Source organism: Tenrec ecaudatus, chromosome 3 (genome assembly GCF_050624435.1).
Source record: "Tenrec ecaudatus isolate mTenEca1 chromosome 3, mTenEca1.hap1, whole genome shotgun sequence".
Lineage (NCBI taxonomy): Eukaryota > Metazoa > Chordata > Mammalia > Afrosoricida > Tenrecidae > Tenrec > Tenrec ecaudatus.
In genome coordinates, this window is record NC_134532.1 from 73,661,102 (window position 1) to 73,680,909 (window position 19,808).

The following is a 19,808-nucleotide window of genomic DNA, read 5'->3' on the forward strand; positions in this document are numbered from 1 at the left end:
AATTGTTAGCAAATAATAAAGAGAAGGGAGTTTGGAACAGATTAAGGAAAAGGTATGTCCACAAGATAGCAGTGTCTCACAGCAAGCTCTTTATTGGGACTAATGCATTAACAGCCACTTGTGGGATGGGTCTCCCCAACCTCAGGGGCTTTCCAGAGGCAGAATTGTGGAAAACCCAGAAAGGGAAGAGATCCTGGCTACTCCAGTGGAGGAGATAGGACAAGGGAATGTGTACATCTTCCATGATGTTCTTTTGCAACAAGGTGACAAGTATCTGGATCGGAAAACCATAAAGCACAGACATGACCCCAGCTCTTTGTTATTGGGTTTTGTGTTAGTTCAGGTAGATGAGAAAAACTAATCCGGAGACACTCACATGTGTACAGGATAGAGCTTTATGTACAAGAACAGTTGAATATTGAGAAAACATCCCAGCTCAGTCCAGATCAAGTCTGTAAGTCCAATATTAGCCCATATGTCTGATACCAGTCTATAAATTCCTCTTCAGACTCACACAACGCAGGCAAGGACGCTGAATGCAGGGAGATCACAGGCCAGTGGGTGGAAAGTCCTGTGGATCCAGTGGTGGTAGAAGCATCTCAGCGCTGGCAGGGTTTTCCACATGGTTCCTTCAGCTCCAGGGCTCTAGCATAGCTCCAGCATAGCTCCATGTGTCTTCAATAGGAATGTCTCACAGGGAGTGAGCGTGTGTCCCACCTCCAGCGAACTACGTTATCTCCTTACTGATCTGATTGACAGGCTAGACTCCACCCCTCCACCTTTAAGTCTCAAATGGACAACAGATTATGTAACTACCACAGGTGTTATCTTACAGCTAACTTATGCTAGGTGCATTTTCCCTGGGTATATAAGATAGGCATGTGCTGTACACAGACAAAAACATGCTTGTTTTCTTTCTATTAAGAAATAAAGAACCAGAAACCACTGCATAGAGAGAGTGTCTTTCACTCATCCATAAAGCATCCACGTTGACCTACAAAGTACCAATATTTTTATCATATAAAATCAATATTCAACAATTCATTCAGTGTCTTCATATGCATTTGCTAGTCTAAACCCTTGGAAAAATAAGCAATCAAAATATAACATTGATATTTTTATTATAAACTTAGAATTCTATGAATACTTGGACATCTTGATACTTTCAGCACCCTGTGTATAAAAAATTATTGTTGCTGTTTCTCTTTAAAATTGTTCAATACATATGATATAACTGACCATCACTTAATTCAGAGACAGGATACTTGTCAAGTCCTCCATGTTGTACTGACTTGACTACTTGACTTCTGGCAGGTCACTCGAATTATCTGTACTTTTCTTTCTTTGTCAGTAAAATAAAGATCCTCGGAAAGTGTTTATGTTCTCTTCCAGTTAAATGGTTTTATAGAACTAAAATTAGTGCTTCCCAATTAAAAGTGATCCCAGTCTTTTCAATCGTTCACATATTTTTAATTGAGGATCTACTATGTGTTGAGCGCTATTCTAGACACTGAGAATTTATCATTGAGCAAAAAAGAAAAAAGAGACAAAATCACTTGCCCTTCTGACATTCATGCTATAATAGGGAAGAGACATTAACAAATAACGTAAGAAACACATGATTCCATAATATGACAATGGTAACAAAGTCTGTAGGACCTGACCATGGGTTTTGGAGTACTGATGAACGTCCCCAAACCAACCTCAATTCTGACTCATGGAAGAATCGGGATTATAATAAGCTTTATTAAGAAGTTGATATTTGCGCAAAGACTCTGGGTGAAAGGGCATGGGCCCAGTGGATTACTTGAGGAAGGCTGCATTGGACAGAGACAACAGTGAATGCAAAGTCTTTGAGAGAGAAGTTTATCATGTCCAGAGAATAGCAAGGAAACCGGTTTAACTGAAGCAGAAAAAGCAGGGAAGAACTTGGGGGAAATGGTCATGTATGGCCTTTATGTTGACTTTGGATAATATTTTAAGAAAACCAGAGTGAAAATGGAGGGTTGTACACAGAGGATTAACCAGATTTAACTAAATTTTAACATATAGTCTATTGTGTTGACAGTTGATTATCTGTGGAAAGTGTAGACTTGTATAATGATCTAGGTGAGGCATGATAATGACTTGGTCTAAGAGAGTGGTGGATGTGGTGAAAGTCAGGATCGGGATATATTTTGCTGGTAGTACTAACAGCATTTTCTCATGGTTTAGATGAACAAATGAGAGAAAAAGAAGAGTACAGAATAAATCAAAATTTAATCTGAGCAATTGGTAGGATGGGGAGATCATATCCTAAGCTAAGGAAGACTGGGAAGAGCAGGTTTGGGGATCATTGTGGGAGCTTATTTGGAATATGAACATGCGTTTACATGGGGCCGTGTTAATTCCAAGTTAAAGAATTTAGATTTCAAGAAAGAACTTCAGGCTGGAGATAGAAATTTGGACAAGAGAAATGACCTGTAGACTCTGGAGGAATAACTCAGTGACGCTGTAGGTTCCACTCAGGCCACCCCAATAAAACTAATGTTGAAATAAAATAAGTCACATGGACTTTTTTTTCTCACAGTATAGATGAAACCTATGTTTATACAATGCTGTAGTCTCTTATGTGTAAAAAAAAGCATTATGAAAAAGTTTTCAATATTGCAAGTATTATCAAAATGTGACACAGGAAGATCTGAGCTCATAATGTTGGGAAAATATTATTGATAGGTTCACTTGCTGCAGAATTGCCACAATCTTTCAACCTGTACCAATACCATTATCTGTGAAGCCCAACCTGAGAGACGCCACTACCTGGGCGCCAGCACGTGGGTATAGACAACTCTGATGAGATGTTTCACTCTCGGCTGCCTGAGACAGAGCATAAAAGTTGTGATGGGGAGTGAGGCCAGCATGGAGTCATTTTTGAAAGTTGGAGAGATAGCAGCATGTTTATGTCCTGATAGAAATGACCTAGTGATAAAGACGTGTTCTAGGAGCCAGGCGAGAGGATTCCTGAAGGGACAGTCTTAAGACGGTGAGAGGGGACACTTATCTGGTGCCCAGGCAGAGGAGCTGCCCTTAGCTAGAGAATCAACTCTTCATCCTCAGAAATAGAAGTAAGATCCTAAGGAAGCAAAGCCGATAAGTAGGCCGCTGTGGGGAGTCCCATGTAGGAATTTGTTTTGTGATTGTTTCAATTTTCCTGTAACATAGGAGCTAATATGTCTAGCTTGCTTGTTGTTTTGCTCGCTGTGAACTCTTGGATGACCCCAGTTGTTACAGAAGAACCCTACCTGGTCTCTTACTATGTCCACCTTCCTTGAGAACTATGGTAACAGTCACCTTATTGAGGACTTCCCTCATTTTGATTGCTTACTGTGTGCTGAAAGCTGTTTGAAAATATTGCTCGTAGTAACTCATTGGGGTAACTCATTCGGCAATTCATGGAGAAGAGGCGTCCTTCAGTGTTAGAGATGATTAAGTGTTCAGCTACTAGGTAAAGCTAGCAGTTGAGGGTTCAACACTCCACCTCATCTTCAACCCCCCAGGAGAGCCTCAGGGGGACAGGCCTAAATCTGTTCCTGAAAGGTCACAGCTGTGGAAACCCTATGGATTCCCGCTACACTGCTCACATGACCTCTCCCTGGGCCGGAATCGATTTGATGGCAACCAACACAGGACAAAAAGTACAGCGTTGAAATCATCTGCATGCTGTCACACAGAACTGGTAGCAGAGCCTCGATTCTGACCACGAGTGGCCTGGCTCCAGAGCCAGCTCTCTCTCCATGAAAAGGAATCTCTAATTGTACTTGCTCACTATCATGCCTGTAGCAGACTATTAAGTTTCATCATATACATATTAGTGACATTATGAGATAACATCATGGAAAACAGCCCCATGTCCATTTCTGTAAGGCATGCTGTGGAATGGCACCTGATGCGGAACATAAGAGCTGCTTCCTCATAATTACACTTGCAAATTCAACTTGCTCATAAATGGGGTGACCCAAATATGGGGACCCTGGGACAGAAGGAGGAAAAATAAAATGCATCTCTCCCATCTGGAGATTTTAGGGCATATAATTGTTGAATGAATTGGCTTGAGAAGTGTACTGCTCGCCTCGTGTTCTTCTGGTCAACTGCAGCTTCCTTAGCACTTGGGCATTCAGTCTATTGGCATCAGACACTGTTGTATGTGGAGGAGTGAAAGCACTAGGAGCTGCGATCGGCCGGCCTTGGACATCATTAGGAAGCAACTACATTTCCCTCCTTCACTCCAGGGTAGAGGTTTAGCACTTCACCCTTCTCTGGACAGCTGTATGCCCATCAGACATCCATCCATCCGACAGACTCTTCACGACCTCTTCTCAGCCTTAGACACGGGGCCAAATTTGAATGAAATGAACTCTTCGAAGGAGACGTATTAGTGATGTCAAGTTGCTCAGGGGCCTCTTACCTATGCAGCAGCAGCTTCTTAAATAGATAGCTTATTTGTACATCATGGTACTGACGTCCCACTCTCCTCACCCCCTTTAAGGCTGGAAAGCAAAGTAAGTACAACGAATGACGATGTGATTCCTCTCAGGCCAGCATAACGCAAATCCAAAGTGTACGTGTTACAACAAATACAGGCCTTGTTTGGTCAATGGATTTAGTTCCTGGACACTGTCTTAGCAGAATTTACTCAAGGCTTTCGACTCTGTGCAATGAAACTAGAAGTTTAACCGGGATCTCATTTGATGCATTTCCTCTGCTGTTTTTCTAAGCGCAAGACTGGGAAGTTTTATGGCACTGTGTTCTTAGCCTGGCAGGGTTTAAACAAACAAGGTTCCCTTGACATGAGGAAAGGTTGCCTTTGTTCCTCCCTCGGCAGTTTGTCTTCCGTTGGGCAGTGCATGAATTTCTAATATGTCTGGAAGCCGTGAAGATTCACTGTTTCCCTTGGGTCATAGGTCAGTGGACACCCAGGTGATTATACTTTAAGATGTAGGTGTGTCCTTTATTTGACTCTCCTTGGGACCGTGAAGGTCACTCTGAGGTAGAGGGACTAGAGACGCCAGATTCCCTTGCTACTCCCCCCCCCCCCCAAGTGGCTTGCTTCCCTTTTGTATGCCAAACACATGTTCTTTCTAGATTGGATCCTCCTTCTCAGCCTTTGACTCTCTGCTGATACATATTCTATACCGCCTGTCACTCTCAGTCCCCCTGCCCCCACCCCATCCCCAGACCCACTGTGGTGACTGCCACATCTCGTTTTCCATGGATTTATTTAGTTCACTTCTTCTGGCCCATCTTCACTTGAACTCTCCTGGAGAAGGACTCCATGCTTGGTACGGTGGAAGGGCGGTAGAAAAGAGAAAGGCCCTCCAGGAGACCGGCATGGTGGTTGCAACAATGAGCTAAGCGTGGGAACAATGGTGAGGATGGCACAGGACCAGGCAGTGTGTTGTTCTGTTGTCCATAAGGCTGCTGTGGGTCAGAACTGACTCGATCACACCTTCAAACAACCTAACAAAAGGCGCCAGACCAGTGGCTGACTTATCAACCATATATACGTGTGTGTCAGTGTATATGTGTGTGTGTATGTCTACATACACACACACACACATATGCACAACAGGATGGATCCCTGCCAGGTCCTGCACCATCCTCACAATCATTGTCATGTGTCAGCCCCGGGTTACAGCCACGGCATCGATCTACCTCTCGAAGAGTCTTTCTCTTACTTGCTGACCCTCTACTTTATCACCCTCGATGTCCTTTTCCAGGGCCCGGTCTCTTCTGTTAACAGGTCTAGGCTATGTGAGGTGAAGGCTCACCAAGCTGACTTTTAGAGGGCATTCTGCCGGCGCTGCTTCCAAGACAGGCTGTTTGCTCATTGGTAGTTTAGTTTATGGCATTTTCCATATTATCCACCAACACCATAATTCAAATGCGTCAATTCTTCTGCAGTCTTCCCTATTCATTTTCCAACTTTCACAAGCATGTGAGGTGATTGAAAATACCATGGCTTGGGTCAGGTGCACGGGAGTCTCCTAAATCTTCAGAGGGACATCCTTGTTCTTCAATATTTTAAAGAGATCTTTTACAGCAGATTTGACATATGTACACACACACACACGTACATGTGTACACAACGGGACTTCACAAAGTTTGTGGAAGGTAGACTTAGGAGGTAGTGGACTTTTTCCCATGAACCTTTTGATATTCTTTCATGTGTTTATATTTACTTCAAGAAAATGGTTTATGCAATTTTGAGGACTGGAAGTACCTGAGCCCGCTGTTGGCTCAAGAGATTGCAGGGCGTGTTGGGTCAGCCAAGAGGTCAGAGAGTTTTGCAGGCTTATGTCCCGAGACCCATAGACCACACAGCAGGAAGAACACAGGTTAAAAGACACATTGCTCCGCCAGGTATCTACTTATATTCTGGATTCATACCGCTGCCTCCTCCCCCGGCCAGGAAACTTCCATTTCAACTCCTGGCTTAATTATCACAGTACGTCATCAAATATAATGGCATTAAAGAACAGCAATCAGTGTCTCCCATCGGCAAAGCCCTTTCCCTCTTCCTTTCCAAAAAATTAAAAACGGGACTTTGTGACCACACCAGGCATGCCTCCCAGATCCAGTCTTTCTGCATTTCACTGTAGGCATGCTCACTTCCTGCAGGTTGGCAGCTTAGCGGAACTCCCTCTCCATGGAATTCCCACCTCTCCATGGAATTCCCATCAAGGGTTCAGTCAACGACACAGTCATCAACCACGCTGTCCTCTGGCCGGAAGGAGATGAGCGCTCTCGCCTCTAAACCCTTTCCTCCCATAAACCTGCTCCGCTATTATCCTAACTTTCACAGCACCTGTCTGCCCCCTTCTTTGTTACCTCTGCCGTTCTACCTCTTACTTTCTCTTGGGCAGTGTAAGCTTCGTGAAGGCAGGCGCCATGAGCTGTGGACATTGTAGACACTGCATTTATTTAAAGAGAGAATGAAAACATTTGCTTGGCGAGAGCAGTTTGAAAAGCTTGTCGCAGCAGAAAGACCATGTATGACAATGTGGGCACTCAAGCGCTGGCCAGGCCCATGAACTTGTGTGAGAGGTTTGGTCGGACTTCACATCAAAGATCTCTAATCGTCCAATGAAACAGTATAGTTTTCATAATGGCAGCAAAACGAGGGGGGTGAGGAAAGTATTATAAGGAAATGCTTTTGACAAAAGGTCAGCAATTATTAAAGTGAAATAAACACAGATTAATTACCAATTCCTGTAGCAGAGACAGGGCAGGGGTCAGGCAAGCTTAAAAGTGGGCATTCTGAGTGGCTCCTTAACACATTTTGGGTAACCAACCCCCAGCAGATTGTTTATTTCCATAATGATGTCTCTTGGGTCTGGAATGAGCCCATTTCTATGGGACCCATCCTTAAACAAGTCTGGGTGTTTGGAGGCCTCTTAGGATCAAGTTTCTAGGGTCTAAGAATATGTTGGTTATGTTTATGAAACCCGCATAAAAACTCTTAGTTGTAGAGGAAATGTTATCTCTGATTGACTGACAGATCCAAGGTAGGATGTTCCCTTTGTCAAAGTGACCTTGAAGACAGGACCTTTCCTGAGAGAGGAGCACACAGGTAGGGGTAGCCTCTCTGGGTGAAATAGGACATGCCCACTGCCATCAAGTCCATTCCGACTCAGCCTTGCTTTATAGATCTTTCAAGGCTAAACATTTTTAAAGAGACAGGTAACCTCAACTGGCCGGCCATCCCAAACTCACCTGACTGTACGCCGGGCTTCAAAGAGCAGTGACTGTGAGCCGAATGCCACTGTCCTCTACCACTTTCCCCATCCCTAACCACGCAGCCCTCTAGTTCTGTGCGTGTGAGGCTGGAGCAGGACACAGCACCCCTGCTGACGGTAGATTTGGCCCAGGTCTTTACAGCCTGGGGGCTATAATCACCTACCTGAAAGCCCCTTCCGATTATTGGACCTCACATGTTGTCATCGTAACGGGCATGAATACCGTGAACGGGTCCTCTGTCCGTGTGCAAACCCTCGAAAAACTATGCAACCTTGGGGCTCCAATTTTGTCCCCCGTGTCTGAAATCAGTGATAACAAAAACAATGGCTACCAGCTTTTTTGAAGTTAATTATTTTAAACGAGCGAAGAAGACCAAGCACCTGAGTCGAAAAGGGCTCGGCAGTCAGAAGGAAAGCATTATCAACCGCGGCAGTTGGTTGGTGTTTGGTTCCTTTATTTTTCTCCCGGGAACAGAAGAGCCATTGAACTCAGGGACGTGAGCATCCTGTACGGGAAAAAGATGTTGTGTGGAGCAGGTGAGGGGAGCACCCGGTGGCCTTCTCTGAACCCTTCCGTGAGCTTCACTGGAATGCGCTAGAGAGGCAAGGACAGCACACGGGGACCAGGCTCAGCTTGGATGCCTTCCAACACCCTTCACAAAGCCCAGGAAAAGCTCAGCTAAGCCACACATATTTTGTGTTTTCCCGAGGAAAGACTCTGCTTGTTGATCTCAGGGTTAAGTCGTTTCAGAAAGTTTGTATACAGACCCTCAGCCATTCTCTTCATTTTTCCCTCTGTCACTGCCAGGAGCCCGGGGGAACAGACTCAGCGCGCTGGGCACTGAAGTGCCTGCCCGGCCGGTTAACCCAGGCAAGAAGCGTTGGTGCTGGCACCAGATGGCCCTGAGCCCGGGGCTCCGCAGCCTTCTGGGGGATCGATCTGTTTTCCTTGTGTGTGTGCTCAGCACCCATTCATATCGTGAACAGCAATTGAGGTGAATGGGTGCTGATTTTAGGATTTATGCCTTAGATGAACGCACGCAGTGGGGACACCATCGTCCTCCGGGCCATCCCTGAATAATAAATACCAGCGAAACGCGAAGCGATGCTAGTAAGGGAGACGAGACAAAGGCCTCAAGATGTCAAGCATTAGATCCCCCCCCCCCCCGCAAAAAAACCCTAAACAAACATTTTTCAAAGAAAAATCGAAGGCACTTGCTTTTCTTTTGTGAGACTGGCTCAGAATGCTCACTGGAGCAGAAAGGCCATTTATGAACCGCCTTTCACTTTCTGTGGCTCGTCACACCCCACGGTGCTGGCTTCGGACACGGAACGTACAAAAAGCCTCAGCTGTCGCAATTTACCCTTTCCAGTGGCATTTTCCTGTATCTGCTGAACTTAATTGCTTCTTTTCCTGGTGGGGGTGGGGGGATGGTGGCGGCAGCAGTATTTTTAGCTTTCTTACTCATGCTCCTCCATGAGAAGTTTACTTTCTTTAAGACATACTACTTTGATCCCAAGACTTGTCATTTGTCGCCTTTATATTTGTTTCCCTTAAATGTCATTTTCCTTACAACGTAACCATTAAAAAAAACAAAATCATGAATGCACTGTCACGGAGTAGATTTATACCCACAGTGAGGGACCCCAGGGTTCCTGATGCTGTACCTTTTTACTATGGAAACATGTCCGTGTGATTGTGCCTTATCTTTCTCCCCGGGAGCAGACGGTGGACTTGAAGCACCCACCTTTTGGTTAACAGCCCAATGGCTAATTAACACACTTTGCCCTCCAAGACTCCTTTTAAGCATAGAAGGTATTTGCAGTTATAGGAAATGAAGACACTGAAATAGTGCTAGTATCAGCAAAGAATCTAACCGTGCTCCTGGATTTACAGTATCAGTGGAAACTTAGCCCACATCTGTTCCAGGTTTCCACTTCTACTCCGGTAGGACTAGACATCTAATTCTTCTTTCTTGGTTATCTGACTGTAAGTTATGATTAAAAACCAGTAGTAAGTAAGTGTGAGGAGGATGTCTAGAGTGATTAAAGACATTACCCTAATTGCTTATAAAGAAATCTGTGAAATTGTGGCTTTGAACGAACTTCAAGGCCAATAGCTACATTTCATTTGAACTATCATTTAATATTAAAAGGAGTAGAGTGTACTTCTAAGTTCATTTTTCATGTGAAAAGAGTATGTAACAGTCACAGCCAAGGTATTGACCATTTGACACGGTACTCTGATGCAGGCATTTTAAGGAGAATGTTAGGGAATGATTCAAATGAATTTAATAAAGAGATATCTTTGGATGGAATGACTGGTGGCAATGGTGTTATGCTTCAGCCTGATAAAGCAGTGCCATCTACTGTACACATGCTTTATTTAATGTTTGGGATTTCTTTAGTACTAGAAACCAATAGGGCTTAGCCAAACTAAAATCAAAATTCAGTCAGTTTTCTTTTAACATGTACCTCTCCATTAATTCATTGAAATCTTTATTTTCCAAGCGTAGGTTCTTAATACCCATGCATTTTCAGGGCTTGGCCATCCACAGGAATGGAAAGAGTATATAACACATTTTTGTATGATAAGGCAAAGTCCTAACTACCCATTGAAGCATATTAAAATCTAGACATATGTATAGCACAGGGGACATCAGTCTGGTGTCCTGACTTAAAGGAACACTGTGTGAAATCCAAATGCTCTCAGAATTTGATTTTCCTCGTGTGTGTATTTCTCTGAAAGGACCTTTTATATCAGGTTGTAACTTTGTTCATTCAAATGAAGCTTGCCAAGGGGCTGCTAAACACTAGGGCCCATGCGAGGGTCTGAAGATGCAGTCATGAAAAGCTAAACCCTCTGGGACCTCAGCAAAGGAGCAGCAGTGGGTACCAGTGACAGTAAGGACCAGAGACTGGGGTCCCAAAAAGGAGGGGATTCAACCCATCCTTCGAAAGTAAGGGAGGAGAGTACTGAGGGAAAAATCATAGAAGACTTCATGGGAGAAATAAAATCTAAATTAAGTCTACAGCCCAAACCAAACTCTCTGATATCAAGCAGATCAAGACTAATAGTGACCTTACAGTCCAAAGACTTGCTCCATAGGATTTACAGTGCTATGCGGTGCTTCCCAAAGTGGGAGATGCCACCCACAGTGGGCCGCTGGGATGATCTAGGGAAGCTACAGAAACAGATGCCTATACTCTATCCTGGATTGTGGGATCTAGTACACAAAATTTAATGGCTGGTGGGGCGGGGGTGTGTGGAGCGGAGAAGGGAGATAGGGAGGTGGTGGTAGTTTCGGGCACTAATTTTTTCCTGTAAAGAGGGATGTAGAGAAAATAGGTTTGTGAAGGGAAACCATGCTATAGATTTATTGAAGCCAACTGCCACAGCTTCCCCTCATGGAGTGGCTGGTTGTTTCAAACCTTTTGGTTAGCAGCCCAATCTTAACCTGTTATTCCAGCTCCTTGAAGTCTGTAGAGAAAATAGTACACAATTGTTGAAATGCATTCTTTTCACTTTATCTGCATCTAAAGAAGCTCTGAGAGGTGAGGCCTCATATGTAGGCAGAAGTCAGATACTAGAGGATTTTTCAAGAGCAAGCCCTGATGGTACAGGGTTATGAACCACTAACTACTAACCACAAGTTTAAAACCACCTCATGCTCCTTGGAAAGAAAGATGTTTTGTTGTTTTTATTTTAAACCCCTAAAGAGTTAAAGTGTCAGAAACTAACGGGAAGTTCTTCCCTTTCCTGTAGGGTCAGTCTGAGTCAGAATCAACTCAATGGCAGTGAGTTTGTTTCCTTGTCTCTTGGTTTTTGTGAGTAATTTGTTCTACTTCAGTGTTTGAATAGTATGCTAAGGAAAGTCGTGGGGAAGGAGCAATGCCGTGGAATTAAAAACACTTGCTAGCTTCCCTCTTGTATGATTTTAGATGAGTATGGTCGGAGGTAAAAAGTCCTAGTGGCCCAGGCCAAACGGTCAGAGGTTTGAGCCTACCAGCCATTCCATGCGAGGCAGTGTATGTGGAAATCTGCTTCCATAAAGTTTCTAGCCTTGGGAACACGATGGAGCAGGCGTCTCTTCCTCACAGTGTCACTAGGAGTCGCGGTCTACTCCAAGCAACAGGATGCCTTTATGGAAAGAGATCAATACGACAGAGGACTGGAATGTGATCCAAGAGAAAATAATAAAGGCTGATAGGAAAGGGCAGGAAGAGGATATTGTTACAGGAATAGAACTGACTGAATGACCAAGAAAATGAAGGTTCCAGAAGGAGAGGTTTGGGTAGATTCTCACTCCTGCGATAAAAGATAGTGCTCCAGCATCCCCATGGACCACAGCTCCAGCATCCCCATGGACCACAGCTCCAGCATCCCCATGGACCACAGCTCCAGCATCCCCATGGACCACAGCTCCAGCATCCCCATGGACCACAGCTCCAGCATCCCCATGGACCACAGCTCCAGCATCCCCATGGACCACAGCTCCAGCATCCCCATGGACCACAGCTCCAGCATTCCCATGGACCACAGCTCCAGCATCCCCATGGACTACAGCTCCAGCATCCCCATGGACGACAGCTCCAGCATCCCCATGGGCCACAGCTCCAGCATCCCCAGGGACCACAGCTCTAGCATCCCCAGGGACCACAGCTCTAGCATCCCCAGGGACCACAGCTCTAGCATCCCCAGGGACCACAGCTCTAGCATCCCCAGGGACTACAGCTCTAGCATCCCCAGGGACTACAGCTCTAGCATCCCCAGGGACTACAGCTCTAGCATTCCCTGGGACTACAGCTCTAGCATCCCCAGGGACTACAGCTCTAGCGTCCCCAGGGACCACAGCTCCAGCATCCCCATGGACCACAGCTCTAGCATCCCCATGGGCCACAGCTCCAGCATCCCCATGGACCACAGCTCTAGCATCCCCAGGGACCACAGCTCTAGCATCCCCAGGGACCACAGCTCTAGCATCCCCAGGGACCACAGCTCTAGCATCCCCAGGGACCACAGCTCCAGCATCCCCAGGGACCACAGCTCCAGCATCCCCAGGGACCACAGCTCCAGCATCCCCATGGACCACAGCTCTAGCATCCCCATGGACCACAGCTCTAGCATCCCCATGGGCCACAGCTCCAGCATCCCCATGGACCACAGCTCCAGCATCCCCATGGACCACAGCTCTAGCATCCCCAGGGACCACAGCTCTAGCATCCCCAGGGACCAAAGCTCTAGCATCCCCAGGGACCACAGCTCTAGGATCCCTAGGGACTACAGCTCTAGCATCCCAGCTCCAGCATCCCCATGGACTGCCTGGTCCTGTGCCATTCTCAGAGTTGTTATGTTTGAGGCCATTGTTGGAGTCCCTGAATCAATTCCTCTCGTTCAGGTTCTGCCCAGTTGTTATTTCTGACCATCTACTCTCCTATTGTGTCCACTGAGACACATAAAACACAGATGAGCAGCGTTTGACCACAATGTGTAGAATACGTGCGCAACGAATGGGTGGCTGGTTTAGAGACATCTGAGGTTAAGAGGACACATTTTGACGCGAGATCTTCAAGTCGAATCTTTGTGGATGTTAACACGTGTTCCCCAAGACCTCCTTCATCGAGTCTACTGTTCTTTCATTCCCCACCCCCGCCCCCTTGCAGATGACTGGTACGAGCAGCTGCACCCCCTCATCCTTACTCTGAAGGACTGCATGGGAGAAGTGGTGACCCGGGCCAAGCAGTCGCTGACCTTCGTACTTCTCCAGGAACTTGCCTACAGCTTGCCCCAGTGTCTGATGCTGACGCTGAGAAGAGACATCGTCTTCAGTCAAGCGGTACGTGCCTGCTGTGATTCTTTTGTATACAGAGTTGACTTGGGAACATTGCCACCTTTGATGAGGACAGAGTTTTTTGGGGGGCAATTTTAGTTTGAAAATGCTTCTTGCCCTCAATTTGTTAGGGCCTATTATTGCTCATTCAGAGCAAATATGGATTTAAGGTTACATGGGACCATTGTATGAGACGGAAGTTTCTTTCCGTAGGTGGAAACCGGTGTCCATGTGTTGAAATATACAGTAGGCATGGGTCCGGGGAGGAAAGCTCCTTCCTTGGGCAGCTGCTGGTGTACACATAGCGTAAGGAAACAGACTGCTCTTTTGCACCTGGCACGGCTAGCCAGGACGATCAAAAGGGATTAGTTCCAACCTTCTATCAGTGTAGTTCCCCCGTGCAACCCCAGACTGTATCTAATGGTCCTCTCCTCCTCTGTGCTTATAAAATAAGTTTGCAGGGTCTAGAATCCCTCCATCCCAATGACTGTGCTGGTCCTCCCTCTCCCTCCCCACCCCCCCCCCCCACCAACCCCTTTTCCCTTCCATCTCTGTCTCTCTCTACACCCATAGACAGAACACATAGAAGAAAACAAGAGAAGCTTTCCTTTTAAACATTCCCTGTCCGTGTAAATGTTTTCTACCAAACCCTCCTGGGTTCACCTCTTTCTTGAATGGTCCCGCGTGAGTGTCGCTTTCAGCATTGTGCTTGCCTTGATACGCGCTCCTTCACTGTACCTTTCCAGTGATGTTGTGACGTGTGTTCCTGTCACTCTCCTACACACGTTAAAAAAATAAACTTTGGAAGCGTTCAATAGCATTTTCTGGTCTAACTCTTAGAAATGATGAGAGAGAATGTGAAGATATTTCAACTTAACACGAAAGCCCAGCTTTTTTCCCTTTTCACAAAATCATCTGTCTTTAGCTTTATCATACAAGTGCTTAGTCATTCAAAGACTGTCTACTTATTTGAATATCTATGTATAAACACATAGTTTTGTTAAACATATTTAAAAATTTAAAATACAGACCCTAATGTCTCAAAAACCTTAAAACAGGCAAATTAAACTGAGTTTCTTTGTCTCTATTGATATGTTGATTCTTCTGTCTTTATTTCTGCCCTTACTTATGTATCTATTTATTTTCAGCTTGCTGGATTGGTCTGTGGCTTTATCATCAAACTACATACAAGCTTGGACGACCCTGGCTTCTTAGACCAGCTTCACACAATCGGCTTGATCGTCCAGTATGAAGGACTGCTAAGTACATACAGTGAGCATTATTTTAATGCATGTGACAATCATATTCATATGCCTAGATGTGTGAGGCTTGAGTTTTCTAGAGGAACAAAACCAGTGAAGCACATACATGTTTAAGAAAGAATGTACGTCCAAAAAGCATTTTCCATCAAGTAAATGATCCAGTCCCGTCTAGTCCAACTGAATTCATGGCTGAGATGCTAGCCGGAGGCCTGCTCCTTCAGACTCATAGGCCAGTGGGTGCAGCGGGACACACAGTCATGGTCCAGGAACATGCAGGGCACACCAGCTCCCAGGGAAGGCAGGAACACTGGCTGCCCTCAGAGCCATGCACAGACTCCAAGCGAGAACGAAGGCAGAGAGGGGTAAGGGAAAAAAAAAAGCCACCGTGTCTCTTTTACAAAAAGGCCACAGCCCCGGGGGGCATCACCAGGCTGTGACCTAATCGATAGATTGGACTCCACCCCTATCTTCAGCCAGGCACATCACATATCACAGCAGCGATATGTGACCAACAGGTTTCCTAATTAATTACCAAAATGAGAAGTAAACCTTTATTGTCTTAAATATTATAAAATATATATATATATATAAAACCACAAAGTTCTTTGCATTCATTCACCTTGTGACTGTATTTTTGCCCCCATTATGTTTTGAAAATGGAATTATAGATTTTTTTCATACTGCAGACCTGAGCCATCTGGATTTTTTTTAAAATATGGAAGGCTCTTTGCCAGCACAGATTCGATGACCTCATTTTTTTAAAGTCTCAATCCTCTCATGTCTAGAACTGTAGTGTTCAATACAGTGGATGCACATGGCTGTTGAGAATTTAAACTCTGTCTAGTCCAAAAGAAGATAGGATACACACATACACACACACACATATACATACACACCAAATCAACCACTAAAATCCATGCAAATACTTAAATAATGACTGTTTACATAGATTAACATGTTATAATTCTTCTTTGGATCTACTGGGTAAGGTGAATGTGTATTATTATTAAAGTAAATTTCACTTTTTGTTTTCATCTTCTAAATATGACCACTAGAAAATTTAAAATTATATGTATGTTGGAATTATCCTTCTACTGAGGGACTGCTCTGTATCCTTCTTAATGAGTTCCTTCTCAAGCTTTACTTGTCAGCATGTTGATAGGTATAAACAGTATGAGCCCAGCTCGGTCATTTTTTATTCTATTCAATCACAGCTGTTGTTTCTAAAAATCAAGCACTGGGGCCATTCCAAGGAAGGGGGCTGCGTAGATTTTTGTCTCATTACCTGGTTGAATCTTCTTTCCAGGCTCCCAACAAATGTGTACACCCTGCATTCCCTTAAAGGGTACATTGCCTGCCGGAGTCCATTGGAGCGGTTCTTATTTCACTAATGAAAACAGCCAGGCTCCAAGGAGAAGCTTTTAGAATGGATCCACTGCCCTGAGAGGCTCGTTCACTAACCTGCTAGGCCCAATCACAGCAGGGAGGTATAGTAGCTAGTGACATTTTCCTCTACTGGCATGTTTGTAACGAGCTGCTTTCCCCCTGTTTAGGTGATGAAATTGGAATGCTCGAGGACATGGCTGTTGGCATTTCAGATTTGAAGAAAGTAGCATTTAAAATAATTGAAGCCAAATCAAATGATGTCTTGCCCGTTCTAACAGGAAGGCGGTAAGTGGTACCCATTTCCTAGCGATCGCGCTTTGCTAGATACATTCTTTTGATCCCTAACAAACAAACCGAGAGGTTCTCTTGGGAATTATTCTTTTTGTCTCTTTTCCATTGTGGGGAGATATAAATGTTGGTGTCATGATAGGGGAAGATCTTGAAAAACTCTTGGAAGCCTCTTAATCTTTGTAAATTGTGCCGCAGTGCGGCCAGGATGGCGATTCTCTTCCCACCCCCACTGCTCACCCCCTGAACTCTGAGAAATTTAAATGTAAGCATGCTTGATATTTTATTACTATCCAGCTTAAAGCCCTGAATGTTTTTACGTTTGCAGAAATCATTTGGTTAATAGTGTCATAATTCTTGAGATGACTTTAAATTAAATTCAGTTAAAAGCAGCAGCATTTTAGAGAAGATGTATTCCCATGTCAGGGGCTATATACCACTATTTTTGTTTTGTTTTGTTTTCTTCTTTCATTTCTTATGATTCACTCTCAGGGTGGTGAGATTTCTGAGAGGGTTTTAAAGAAATGGCCTTCAAACTCAGCATTTTATAGGTACCAAATCAGAAGTAATGAAGAAAGATGCTGGCATATAGAATAGACCTCCAACAGAAGAATGATGTCCTATGGTAAAGATGCTTTAGTGTGAGTTCTCCAAATTTCACCCATTCTGTTGTTAGGACTTTTTAAATTATGCGTGAAGAAATTCAAAACTCGAAGGTCAAAATGAAATTCAGGTTACACATGAATGAATGAAATCAAAACCTACTACCACTGAGTCTGTTCACACTGAGAGTACCCCTTTCTGTGGTTCCCAAGGCCATAAATCTGTATAGGAGCGGGCAGCCTCATATTTCTCTCAATTGCATGGAAGGAGGAGGGGGTTGCTATCTAGAGCCCTTTACCAGAATCATGATCTGTAAAGTAGAGGATCATCAAAGACAAGAGAGACTTTCATTGACATGGATTTAACCCAAAGGCAAAGAAATTGACTCAAATATATTAAAGATTATGAAGAACTAGAACACATTTCATTCTGTCATTTATATGTATAAACGAGAGCTGATGCAACAGGACCTCAGAACAACAGTCTGAATTAGATAGTCAACATTAAAGATGCATATGGCAATCCTTATAGTGAGCACTGGGAAAATTCTTTGTAAAACAATCAAGTTAATCAACAGAAGAATTAGAATGATACAAAACAGGCAATAAGATTATCTCTGAAAAATCATAAGAAGATATGAAAAATAAATATTGAAATGACAGACATTACTCCAGACATATTAGCATTTATCTTAAATGCTAATATCCAGGATAAGGGAGAAATTTCTAAGATTAGGAAAAATATGCTCATGACCCTGAAGATATAAAAATGAACAGTTAATAGTTATATAGATATGTAAACAGGCATGTAAATAGGCCTTTACAACTCTTTGGGGCAAGGAACAGAATAACATTGAAATAAGCACTATATCTCAAATATCTCAATTATTTCCATCCAGTGATTGGAAAATGGCATTAAATAACAGAATGTGATTGTTCCCCCTTTCCACTCTTTCCTTTCTGTAGGGACCATTACGTGGTCGAGGTCAAGCTTCCGGCTGGACTGTTTGAGTCGTTGCCCCTGCAGATTAAAGAAGGACAGTTGCTTCATGTGCATCCAGTACTTTTTAATGTTGGCATCAATGAACAGCAAACTCTGGCTGAGAGGTAAGCATTATGTACGAGCATGTCACTTAAGTTTCTCCTTTGACTTGGTAAGGGTGTCCTGAGCAATTCCATGTGTCCCTGCCTAAGGAACTGAAGTTAAAGCATAAGGAACATCTTTCTTTCCATTAGTATAACTTTACAATTTATTTGATATCAGCTCACTGCTATCAATTCATCCTGACACATAGCAATTTCCTCCCTCAAACCCTCCCCCCCACCCCCACCGCCACCCCAACTAGGACAGAGTAGAACTGGCCCTGTGGGCTTCCAAGACAGTAACTATTTGCAGAAGTCGAAAATCTCATCTTTCTCCTATGAAGTGACCGGTGGTTTTGAACAGCCAACCCTGGAGTTTACAGCCCAACGTGTAACCTACAACACTGTCAGGGTTCCTTTATTTGATATAGCAACTGAAATAATTGATACTTAGAAATCTTGGCCCACATTAAATTCAAATATGACAAAGCACTGAGTAAAATCTTGATGCCAGTAGGAAAATTATTCACATGAATTTACATTCTTCATGTTTCCAAATTTCTAATTGCATAGCAAATTACAGAATTTTTACGTGTCATTTTTATATGTCAACATTGCAAACTCAGCTAACTGTGTCAATATTTCTAGCTTCAAAACGATCTACTTTTTGCTTTTAGTTTTACTTATTAAAATAGTTGTTATTGGATGGCATTAACGGGTTTGTATAGTGACTTGCTGAATAAAACATTACATGATTTTATGCTTTCCCATAAGTCACTGTCACAAAGACCTTTTTTAGCATAGAACTCACTTTTGAATTTCACATGATTCACATGAAATTATTATAGAAAAAGTTACAATTCATAGACACACCTTTTATATATATTAGAGAACGAAGTTAACATCATTTTTGTTCAAATCCATTTTATTGGGAGTTCATACAGAGGTCATATCATTCCATAGTTCAATCACATCAAGTGCTATTGCACCATGGCTGCCACCATCAGCTTCAAAACATTTCTTTCCTTCTTGAAGTCCTTGACATCAGCTCCCTCTGCCCACCCCCGCCACCACTACTGTACACCTTCCCTGACCCCAGAGACCCTAATTGTACTTATTGTCCCTATAGGTTCATTAAGCCTGGGTTTCTTATACTGAAAAATGGAAAACCAAATTCAAGAGGGTGCCTACAAAGACATAACACATCTGAGATAAACACCAATATGAACAAACAAACACCAAAAAGATACAGAGAAGATTGAAAACCAGACGAGGCCTAACATGCATCAGGGTGGGATTAACTGCAAGGTTTTAACCATTCAAATCAGGCTTATCTTTTTGATCTTCTATGGCCATCTCTCCAATGCACTCTGTTTAGTAACCACTTTCCTCCCATCCCCCTATGATGGATTGAAGGAAATCACTAGAGGCTTCATTTTTATGTAGATCTGACAATTGCCTCTTGGGCTCCCAGTCATCCACAGCCTTCTGATAACCAGATCATCACAAATTAGACTCTACTACGATTCCCTCCTTTAGTTTCAGATGATATCATTTACAATCCTTCGGTAAATGATACTG

The 19,808-nt window shown here is 43.7% G+C and overlaps 1 protein-coding gene across 3 annotated transcripts in view; it reads left to right on the top strand.

Moving 5' to 3' along the window:
• INPP4B (inositol polyphosphate-4-phosphatase type II B) overlaps positions 1–19,808 on the top strand; it is a 975,417-nt gene that overhangs the window by 835,899 nt on the left and 119,710 nt on the right. For all 3 annotated transcript variants that reach the window (XM_075543753.1, XM_075543752.1, XM_075543754.1), the window contains 4 exons: positions 13,440–13,612; positions 14,755–14,878; positions 16,422–16,539; positions 18,111–18,251. In XM_075543753.1, the coding sequence (XP_075399868.1) occupies positions 13,440–13,612; positions 14,755–14,878; positions 16,422–16,539; positions 18,111–18,251 (556 nt within the window). The remainder of the gene's footprint in view (positions 1–13,439; positions 13,613–14,754; positions 14,879–16,421; positions 16,540–18,110; positions 18,252–19,808) is intronic.